This window comes from Lithobates pipiens, unplaced genomic scaffold (genome assembly GCF_037356315.1).
Source record: "Lithobates pipiens isolate NorthernLeopardFrog02 unplaced genomic scaffold, aLitPip1_a1.2 Scaffold_22, whole genome shotgun sequence".
In the NCBI taxonomy this organism is placed as follows: Eukaryota; Metazoa; Chordata; class Amphibia; order Anura; family Ranidae; genus Lithobates; species Lithobates pipiens.
In genome coordinates this window covers 271,419,783-271,431,664 of record NW_027507784.1, presented here as the reverse complement: position 1 = coordinate 271,431,664, position 11,882 = coordinate 271,419,783, and the positions used below count along the sequence as shown (strand labels likewise).

Genomic DNA, 11,882 nt, shown 5'->3' with positions numbered 1-11,882 from the left:
ATAGACTGGATCCCTATTTCTGCTCCGGTCACCAGGTGCAAGTCCCTATGTGAAACGAATAGGTAATCTATCCTGGAGTATTTAGCATGCTGGGCAGAATAAAATGTATAGTCCCTGCCTTCCGGATGGAGAACCCACCAAGAGTCCATCAGGTGCAAGGAATGTAGGAGGCCCTTTATCTGTTTCAAAATCTTATATGTTACGTGGGATTTGCCCGTGGAGGTATCTGTTAGGGGGTTAAGAGGAAGATTAAAATCTCCCCCCAGAATTGTGCATCCTGTGCAGAACCCCTCCAACTCCCTAATTATTTTCCTGCAGAAGGTTAAGTGGAGTTTGTTGGGGAATTATACATTGGCCAGTGTTATGGGATTCCCCCTATACTGGCCTTTAAGAAGAAAGAATCTACCCTCCGGGTCCGCCACTTTCTCAAGTAACGTAAAGGGTGCTTCTTTACTGATAAGATTGATAAGCCTTTCGTTTTCGTTTGAGCGTTCGTGGCATGGTGGGCCTCTACAAAAAAATTAAAAAAATGAGTCGGTAAGTCTGGGGATATTGTTTGTTCTAAAGTGAGTCTCTTGTAAGAAAGCGAAATGCGGCCTACCTTTCTTAAGTTCCCGTAAAAGAGATGACCTCTTCTCCGGAATGTTCAGGCCCTGCACATTGTGAGAGATCACCATAGGGTTGCGCCCCAGTGCGGAGTACGCCATATCACAGAGACTTGTAGACTCAGAGAGATAAAACCTGTTCACAAAAGCAATGCAGTGTAAATTGAACAACATGAGAGTGCAAACGTTAATAACCCTGACCATGAGACGCTGCATGCAGCCACTAGGTATGAAAAGAAAGTCTTGTATAGTAAAAGTAGGGAAAAGGGAGATTCAGAAAGGATAGGGTAGAGAAAAGTTATCAGTTTACAACCTATACAGTAAATCTACTGTTGAAAGGTTATCCGTTGTGAGCCCGACAGAGTCCAAGCGACCCCATCTGGCCCACTGTGGAGAGCTAAGGGAGGCGGTTAACCGAGTTGGCAGCTGAGCTAAGCACCAGTCAAGCCGGTATTAAAAAGAAAAAAGAAAAAAAGAAAAGGGAAAAACACCTGGCAGAAGAGGATGGAGAACCTCGGCCAAACATCACTTGTTATCATAGTGTGCTTAAAATAGCCCCTCCGCACTTCAGCCTTCTGTTAGCCGAGTAGCTGACCATTAATAAACAGCATTTAAGATCAGGTCACCTAACAGCTAACCGGATTTTACCATCGAGCTAAACTGTGAATGTAAAAATTAACAATCAACTTATTAATAACTAAGCCATACTATGCTTGCTGTAACCAACTACCAATACTTGTCAAATCATACGCCTCTTACTCTGAGGACGTTCATTCAGACTCTAATTGAGGTTACTCTGAGTCCCATCGGTGAGCACCGCCCACTCGAAGTCTCAGCTCATGTGTATGGGTCGTAAGGGAGGGGGAAGGGAGGGGAGGGGGAAGAGGGGGAAGGGAGGGGAGGGGGAAGGGGGGGAAGGGAAGGGAGGGGGAAGGGGGGGAAGGGAAGGGAGGGGGAAGGGTGGGGGGGGTAAGGGGGGGTTGGAGAAGGGGAAAAAAGGGGGGGGGAGAGGGGGCCCCCTCCGCTTAAAGTCATCGAAGTCCTGGGGCTCAGGGGCACAAAACAGTAAGTGGGAACGTTCTTGGCAATCAGTGCATGCTGACCCAGGTAAGTTCAGTATGTGTCATCCTGCACTCTGGAGGTGTGCGCTCTGCCGCTGCTTGGTGTACCAGCAACCGATCCCCCATGGTGATTGGGTTTCAATTTCTTAGGCAGTCTCTTCTCCGGGGAAGATGCCGGTGAATCTGGGGGGCTCCTTTCAGGGGGGAGTCAGGCGAAATTCCTGGTACCATTCTGGGAGATCCACGTGTCCCTGGTGTAGAGCATGACAAAACTCAGGCAAATCCTCTGGAGAGCGCAAAGCGTGCTGTCTGCCATTGTGGGTAACTAGCAAGGCAAACGGGAAGCGCCATGTATACCTCATCTCCTTAGCATGGAGCTTATCCAGCAAGGGGCGCAAAGCCCTGCGATTTTTTAGTGTTATCTGGGACAAATCCTGGAAGAGCATTATAGTTTCCCCATTGAATATGATCTGCTCATTCCTGCGCACCTTTTGCATAATCTCCTCTTTCAGGGAAAAACTTTTCAGACAACATATGACATCGCGTGGCGGCATATTGTCAGGGCCTCTGGCCCTCAGTGCCCTGTGTGCCCTGACAAATTCTATGTCTGTGTCCTCCGGTCTATCCAATAGTCTGTTGAGAACCCTCCTCAGTGCTGGGGCATTCTGGTCAGTCTCAACTGTTTAAGGGATCCCCCTGACTCTAATGTTGCACCTTCTACCCCAATTGTCAAGGTCCTCGAGGTGCCTAATCATGTCAATGAAGTGTTTTGAGTGAGTGAAGGTCACTTTGTCCAGCCTAAAAATAGCCTTCTTCCTCTGTTTCCCTGCCGATTCCGTGGCCACCATGTGGTCATTGAGAACCATCAGGCTGGACTTTAAGTCTGTGATGGCCGCAGAGAAGGAGGACTTTATGTCTGCCGCTATAATGGGCATCTCTGCATAGGTCAGCGGGAGGTTAAGGTGTGTGGATCCCCTACCGTTATCTTCAGGCGACGATTGTGAGTCCTCGCTAAAATCCTCCGGTACATGTGTCGGCGCCATCTTGGGTCCGTTTGCCTCCGGCTGCGATCGGGGCTGACTGCGGAAGATTTCCGAGATGTTTCGTCCTCTGAATGCCGCCGATGACTGTCGGGATCTGGTGCACTGTGTTCGGCCGCCCAGCTTGCTCATTATCAGGGGCTAGGTGTGCGGAAGGGCGGTTGTAGAGATTTCTTCGGAGCTCCTCAGCTAAGCTGCCATGTCTGCCGCATGCCAAGCCACGCCCCTCAACCTGTAATATTTACCCTTTCCACCAACAAGTCTTTTCCGCTCAAACCAGAGTCTTTCCTTAAAAGCAAAACACCTTTTCCTGCAGATCTTTCACAGGGCTCACCACAGACACTACCCACACCCCATTAGAGAAGGTGGAGGCAACGGATGGTTCCGGGACACAGAGTGTCTTCCAGAATGCCGAGGGGGTGACAGGAGAGCCGCGCTCAGTGGCTCAGGTGAGCCACCCTATGGGATTACCAGTGGGTGGAGCAATGTTCGACACCTGCACACAATCAACAATCAAGTAAGCATATAAAATAGAGCACACGCCGGGTTGGATCAGCTGATCCTTGACGTGTGCTGATTATTGAAAATATGCAGTAAGGAAAGGTAAGAGAGGACATTACAGCAGAGGTTTTCATCATTCCTCTTTGGTTTATTATTTTATTTTGATTAAATACTTTTGTTGCAATCTAGATTGACTGACACTCTGACACTCTGGCACTATCATAGAGGCCGTGTGCCTTTTCTCTGGGCTGCTTTTGCTTGCACAGTAAGTTACAATAAGAGGTAATTCAAATGGCCAATATAAAAGTCAATATTTAATTTATCAGTTTAGATATTTTTGAATAATAGCACCATTGCTACATTTGTGACACATATATCAAGTCTTTTATTGATAGTGCTTCCTATGAGCACATAGTAATTACTCATTCAGTACAAAGTTTTACATGAGCACATATCATCATTTATTCACCTATTCAGTGTTTGTTATCCCTAGCACACTCATACGCACTCATCACTATTTTATGGATTTCTCTGTCACTATCATTGTCACTAGTTCAATTTTATTCTATTTCACTTCATCTCATTTTATTTTTTTTTTTTATTTGCACATTTATTCAATTAATTTGCGTATTCATTATCTTCACCACACATTCATTAGTCACCACTCAGAACACACCACCTGATTTATCACACAGCATATGTTTAACATACATACTACTATCAACACACGTAATCGTATTACCAATACCACCAATCACAATTTTGAAAAGAGAGGGTCTTTTTAACCCCAATAATAAATTGATATATAATTTATTTTTATTTCTATTTAAGTATACATAAATAAATGGAATATATATATACATATATATATATATATATATATATATATATATATATATATATATATATATATATACACACATATATATAATCATTAATACTTTAATTATAAAACAAAGTTATACATAAACCCAATTTAAAATAAAAAATTATACAACTCCCATACGAATATGTACATTCAAAGAATTTTTCAAGTCTGCCCTCTCCCTAATCCTAGAATGTAATCCATATACAATAATTTTAAATTAATAGCTTTCTAATTCTTATTTTTAGGTGCCGCCGCTTTCCCACTAAAGGTGTCCCCTCTACTCTGTGTGCGGGGGGGGGGGCTACTATAGTGTCACCTATTTCAAGTCCGTGGATGCAGGGGACAGGTTATTTCATCCCCCTTCTCTAATGGGGTGTGCGCAGTGTTTGTGGTGAGCCCTGGGAAAGATCTGCAGGAAAAGGTTTTTTGCTTTTAAGGAAAGTCTCTGGTTTGAGAGGAAAAGACTTGTTGGTGGAAAGGGTAAATATTACTGGTTGTCTTAAAGGGAAAGAAACTTATATAAATCAATATAATGAAATGTTAAAATTTGTCCTTTTCAATATACTTGCAGAAATGTGAAAAGAACCCCCCTGAAGAAGACCGCAATCATTTTTTCCAAGGTTGAAATGCATTGCAGTATTGTGTATATCATATGGTCATATGAATTAAATGTTATGGAAATCTATTTGAATATAGTATAATAACTTTATAAAAGGAATTGTAAATTATTTATGCACCTTCCTCTACCTGAAACAGTTTCTCACTTTGTATACCAGCTTATTTTAAACATATTTTGCACCCAATGATGTTTACCTTGTGTTTTGGATAATAAAATCAAGGAAATTTTACAAATAATTTTGTTTCTCATTGCTGCTAAAAAACCCCACAGGGAATTTACCTGACCTTCCACTTTGATAACGGAGTGTGCAGCTAGCTCAGATTCCCCCTGCCCCCCTTTCGCTAACAGAAGGTAGTTTAGCCAGCCTAGTCAAGATGAAGTATGTGTCGAAGATCACCTTGCTCAAGAACAATAAAAGAAGAACAAAACAATGGGGAAAAACATTTAACTTAACCTGTAGAGTAGAATGACTTTATCAGAGATGCTTCTGTATGATTGATCCCTGCTCTTGCAGGTAAGATCAATTACTGAAATGCACTACAAGAGAGTACCAAAGAGATTTTCACAAGGGAATAGGGAATAGAGAGCAGAAGGAAAAACAGGAAAGTAAGCAAGCCTCCATGAGCTCTCCACATCTTTTTGAAATGTACCCGTTCAGCCAGGAATGCCTATATAATTGCCCAGGGATCCCATGTAGAATGTAGAACCTAGCCACCGGGGGTTATTTACGAAAGGAAAATCCACTTTGCATTACAAGTGCACATTCACGTGCAGTTGCTGTAGATCTGAGGGGGACATGCAAGGAAAACAAAAAACAGCATTTTTGCTTGTGCATGATTGGATTCTGTGGAGGCCGGAGAGGGTGCCTCTGTGAGGCCAATATTCACAGTGGAGATGGAAGCTGTTTGTGGGGGGTTTAGAGCTTTGAGCTCAGGTATAGGGATGGACGAACTTCCGATAGGACGTTTTGCGAACACGGCCAAAAGTTTGCGAACCTCAAGGTTTGCGGCGGACCCCATTGACTTTAATGGCAGGGGAACCTTAAAAACCTGCAGGTCATATTTTCAGCTACAAAATACTTACTAGCTGTGCACACAGTCCCACAACATGGGCAATGACATAACAAAAGTATTAAGTGAATCTGGGATCGACAACGACAAGCATTCTTTTTTTTAACTGTGAAACTTTGACAATTCAGGACTGCATGAAGGCCATGGAGGAGAGGCAAGGTCAGGCCAGGCTATGAAGGGGGTGCAGGAGATGATCAGTGCCACAGTCAGGGCAGTCCTGTGCTAGTCTCCCAGTGTGCCAACCTGTGCTTGAGCCCCTCCCTCTGCCCCGCCCTTACCCCCACCTATGCAGGGATCCACTCTGGTGGTCCGGTGGTGACAGTCCAGTGCTGATCCTCAGCCATGGTGCTGGCACTGCCTGCTGATTGGCTTCTCCGCTGCTATCTCCCTCACTGTCTGAAACCAGCACCACGATAGAGACTGAGCACTGACACCAGCATCGTGATAGAGAGCACTGACACCAGCACCGTTATAGAGAGCACTGACACCAGCACCAAGATAGAGAGCACTTCTGCAATTTCCCACTTTGGCTCAAGCCTGTTGCTCCTGCCCTACCCCTACCACCCATGTGGAAGGGCCTGCCTCTTCCTCTGCCTGTAATTTTTTAAATGACCCTGTGACAAGAGAAGTGCAGTATATGTGGAAGAAGGTATATAACACCCCGCTTCAATCTTTCGTTTTGGGGGGGGGGCACTGGTCTACCACACCAGTTATAATACTTTTTTCTAATTGCGTTTGTCACTCTTTGTAGTATCGCTGCAGAACCGCTCAGCAGTCACAATGCTGCACAGTGGAAATGCACTATACTATGCTTTCTATATTTGCAAGTATTTTATACATGTATTACACCCCTATATACTGCACACCAAATAGTACACCTATACCAGTCCTTAAAAGGACCTTTGTGGACCTAATATTAGCTAGGTAGTAGCTAGTGAATTGCAGACTGTCCCTGCTCCAAACACCAAACTGTCCCTCCCTACATTGAGAAACGAAAGCTGCAGAATCAGTCAGCAGCACAGCAGTGCAGTGCACTATAATATACTTTCTATATTTGAAAGAAAGTATATTATACGTGTACAACCCTATATACTGTACACCTATACCAGTCCTTAAAAGGACCTTTGTGGACCTAGCAGCTAGTGATTTGCAGATTGTCCCTGCTCCAAAACACCAAACTGTCCCTCGGTCCCTACACTGATAAAAGACAGCTGCCGAATCGGTTCAGCACTCAGCAGCACAGCAGTCAGTAGTGCACCATAATATACTTTCTATATTTGAAAGAAAGTATATTATATGTGTACAACCCTATGTACTGTACACCTATACCAGTCCTTTAAAAGGACCTTTGTGGACCTAATAGTAATAGCTTAGCTAGTGATTAAACTGACTGTCCCTGCTCCACACAGCGCCCTTTCCCTACACTGACAAAAGACAGCTGCAGAATCGGGCAGCACTCAGCAGCACAGCAGTCAGCAGTGCACCATAATATACTTTGTATATTCGAAAGAAAGTATATTCTAAGTGTATTACAACCCTATATACTGTACACCTATTCCAGTACTTAAAAGTACTTTTGTGGACCTAATAGTAATAGCTAGTGATTAAACTGACTGTCCCTGCTTCACACAGCGTTCTTTCCCTACACTGACAAAAGACAGAATTTAAAATGGCCGCCAGAGCAGGTCTATTTATAAGGTAGGGGGTATGTCCAATTGTCCATGTGCTGAAATGTCTCAGTTGGCTGTCCTGTACCCCATGATGGATGTGTCATGGGTCAAAGTTCTTCAAAATGTAAAAGCTTATGCCCGCCGCGAGAACAGCGGCAGAAGTCCGCCGGTTTGGTGAATCGCGAACGAGCAAAATTCGCCACAAACCGACCACCGGGCAAACCGCAAGGCCATCTCTACTCAGGTATCTCCACCAACATTTCTGAGCTGTCTGTGATGCAGCCACCTTCCCATATCCGAGTGGGTCCGGTTCTCAGCTGAGTTGTGGTCGTAGGTATCTCCTGGCTGTCCCTTTGTACATATTTCGGCTCCTGGGGGTGTCCCCTAGATGCTGGGGTGGTCGTCTGCAGGCCTGCTAGTTGCAGGCAGTCATACAGTGCACCGTTCGGACAAGTCATGCAGCACTTTTAATATATTGTATAATCACATCAGTCCTTGCCCTCAAGGAGCTTACAATCTAAGGTCCTTACCTCTCACGCACACACATATTCATACTAGGACACACTTAAGCTGAATGTCGGGCTAAATGTTGGGAGACATCAGCCAGTTCAATAGAAACTGGCTGATATTTGGCCTATGTGTACCATGCTTGTCCAACAGAAGCTGGTCGGCATGACCCAAAAAGGTCTTACGATCAGCTCCCGATCAGTACTCTCAGCCAATGGCTGAGAGCGCTGACTGGAGTGTTCTGGTGGAGGCGTCCCCCTGCCAGAACACAATAGAACAGCGGGGAGATTGCTGTACTAACATCACATAATTAGTACAGTGGCTCTGACATGAGCTGGTAGTTTGTTTGTTTTTTTGCGTTCAGCCCACTGGGTTAAATGAATAAAAAAAAAACTAGTAGTGTGTACGTGACTTAAAATAGGAGCCAATTGAACCCTTCCTTGAGTGTGGCTCTCCTATGTCCCATGCAGTGTTTCTAAAAACTGACCCCTTTGTTACTGCTGTGTCTTGTAGTGACATTGTGGTCAGCAGGAGGGACCAGTGAGTGCAAGATGGAATGCAGGAGAGTGACACTCATGGAAGGATCATTTAGCGAAATAAATTTACTTGGCAATTCCTGTTCAATGGAGCAACATTCAGCTACATGGGCACAGAGAGAGGCAAGTTTATAACAAACACATGATTACATACACATACTAGCTAGTGCAATTTAGACATGAGCCAATTAACTTAACAGCATATCTTTGGAGTGTGAGAGGAAATCAAAGTACACTCATGCAAGCAAAGAGATCATGCTCAAACTCCATGCAGGTAGTGTGCTGACTGGAATTCAAACTAAGGGCCCTAGTGCTGCAAGAAAAAAGTGCTAACCCCTGAGCCACAGTGCTGCATTGTAAGACTTGGTGCCTGAGTGACCAATTGCCAGTCCCAAGCACCATCACATGGGGGCAAGAGTATGGTTCCAGAAAGATTGATATTAAAGTGTTACTAAACCCACAACAGTAAAATCAGTCTGTATAAGCAGTAAAGCATGCTTGTTATATGCACTGTGGAACCTAAGGAGTTAATCCTCTGCATTGTGTAAAAAGGCTGTTTGATCCTGTATTCACAGATGCTCCTTTTCTTGCATTGTTCCCATAAAATATCCGGATAATCATAAGAGAGTTACTAGAGTCAGGCTGCCCATGGTGTGTATTGTTATGTGGTTCACTCCCATATAATAGACAAATAAAATAATGTAATATGCAATGCTCCTGTAAAATAAACAAAACCGAATATATCATACAACAAAATGTGTTCCACACAAAAAAAGTGTAAAACCACAGAAACTGCAACATAATAAGTGTCCATATAAAATGTGTAAAATCTCCATGTTACTTTGTCAGTGCTTATCAACAAGATGAATACTGTATTTATTGGCGTATAGCACACACAGGTGTATAACACGCACATTCATTTTAAGATTGAAGTTTCAGGGAAAAAAAGCTTTGATTTTAAATAAGGAACTTTGAAGCAAAATAAGGGTCAGTGCCCATCTGCAGCCTCACCATTGCCATCAATGCAGCCTGATCAATGCCCATCTGCAGCCTCACAAGTGCCATCAATGCAGCCTCATCAGTCCACATCAATGCAGCCACACCATTGCCATCAATGCAGTCTCACAAGTGCCATCAATGCAGCAGCCTCACCATTGCCATCAATGCAGCAGCCTCACCATTGCCATCAATGCAGCAACCTCACCATTGCCATCAATGCAGCAGCCTCACCATTGCCACAATGCAGCAGCCTCACCACTGCCTTCAATGCAGCAGCCTCACCACTGCCTTCAATGCAGCAGCCTCAACATTGCCATCAGTGCAGACTGATCGATGCCTATCTGAAGCCTAGAGGGGACAGGGAAGGGGGCAGGACGAGTGCCAATGGATTACATATAGTGAGAATCTCCTATGATAAACAGTGGTTTAATGGCTGCCCAGAAGACGGGACTTCCCATTACATAGGCCGCCAAGTAAACAGAATATTCTCACTGTATGTAATCTGACGGCACTTATCCCACCCCCTCCCTGTTCCCTCCAAGGCATTTAAAACTGAAGTATCGGCATATAACACGCGCACATTATTTGCACCCAATTTTCAGGGTGAAAAAGTGCATTATACGCCAATAAATACAGTAGATATATGCCCACAATTAAATTTTTTAAATACTATGTGCAATAAATATGCTCACCTGGATCAAGACCTCCAGATTATAAGAGGTCGCATGAGCTTTTTTCAACCCCACATCATACACTGGCCAGCTTTTATCTTCCACCTATTTTCTGTTCTCAGGTTACTCCCTGCAGATAAAGAGGGGATTCTAAAGCCCCGTACACACGAGCGGACTTTTCAACATCCAAAGTCCGTCAGACCGAGTCCGTCAGACTATCCGATCGTGTGTGGGCTGCAACGGACTTTAGCTTCGCAAAAGTCTGACGGACTTTAGAAATGAAGCATGCTTCAAATTTTCCCGACGGAACTCCGCCGGACCCGGTCCCCTTCGAAAAATCCGCTCGTGTGTATGCTACTCCGACGGACTAAAACCGACGCTAGGGCAGCTATTGGCTACTGGCTATGAACTTCCTTATTCGAGTCGGGTCGTACGTCATCATGTTCGAATCCGTCGGAGTTTAGTGTGATCGTGTGTGGCCAAGTCCGTTCGGCCGAAAAGTCTGTCAGAACTCCGGCGGAACTCCGGCGGAACTCCTTTGGAAGTCTGTCGGACATAAGTCCTCTCGTGTGTACGGGGCTTAAGATAAGCACTTTATGCTTTTAATGGTTGGAAACTGTTTCCATTTCTTCAGCCCAGTTTATACTGTATTACACAAAGTATAGTTTTTTGCACACAGTATACTCTTGGCTGAAAGAATTGACTGACCTGAAGGAATGCACACAGATTCTCACACAAGTTCTAACCCTAATTAAAAAATGTATACAAAAATCACTATACATTGTCTTACAAAATACATTAGGCATCACTTCTCTAAATGAAACCACATGAAGATGCTAAATTAATATTTCATTATATAAATATTCAAATTACTTTGATATAGGTCTAGGTGTTTCCTATGGTGTATGTACAGGCATACCAAACTTTTAAGTACACAATGGGGTTTATTTACTAAAGTTAGAAAGTGCAAAATCAGGCTCAATTCTGCATAGAAACCAATGAGCTGGATAACGTCAGCGCACTTCCGTTCAGTCCTTTCCTCTTTTACTCCGGCTGCCGTGCGGGAAAGCAAGAAGGCGCCAACATGCAGATCTTTGTAAAAACCCTTACTGGGAAAACAATCACACTAGAGGTTGAACCCAGCGACACTATTGAAAATGTTAAGGCAAAAATCCAGGACAAGGAAGGTATTCCTCCTGACCAGCAGCGTCTGATCTTTGCTGGCAAACAGCTTGAAGATGGGCGTACACTGTCGGACTACAATATCCAGAAGGAGTCCACCTTGCATTTGGTGTTGCGTCTTCGTGGTGGTATAATTGAGCCTTCCCTCAGGCAGCTTGCCCAGAAGTACAACTGTGACAAGATGATTTGCCGCAAATGCTATGCTAGGCTCCATCCTCGTGCTGTAAACTGTCGCAAGAAGAAGTGTGGACACACAAACAATCTGCGTCCCAAGAAGAAGCTCAAATAAACTTATCAACTAGTATTGATTTTTGAGAAATAAAAATATTAAATTTGAAAAAAAAAAAAAAAAAAAAAAAAAAGAAACCAATGAGCTTCTAACTCCAGCTTGTTCAATTAAGCTTTGGTAATAAAACCCGGAAGCTCATTGGTTTCTATGCAGAAGTGAGCCTGATTTTGCACTTTCTAGCTCTAGTAAAAAAAAAAAAAAAACATTGTGTACTTAAAAGTGGGGTATGCCTGTATAACTCTTATGCCACGTACACACAATCTG

General features: G+C 43.9%; 1 protein-coding gene across 1 annotated transcript; it reads left to right on the top strand.

Annotated features, from left to right (window-relative positions):
- Positions 1-11,173: 11,173 nt before the first annotated feature.
- LOC143924649 (ubiquitin-ribosomal protein eL40 fusion protein) lies at positions 11,174-11,661 on the top strand. The gene has a single exon (XM_077449051.1). It carries the CDS (start codon positions 11,232-11,234, stop codon positions 11,616-11,618), a length of 387 nt encoding a protein of 128 aa, XP_077305177.1. The 5' UTR covers positions 11,174-11,231; the 3' UTR covers positions 11,619-11,661.
- Positions 11,662-11,882: the final 221 nt, after the last annotated feature.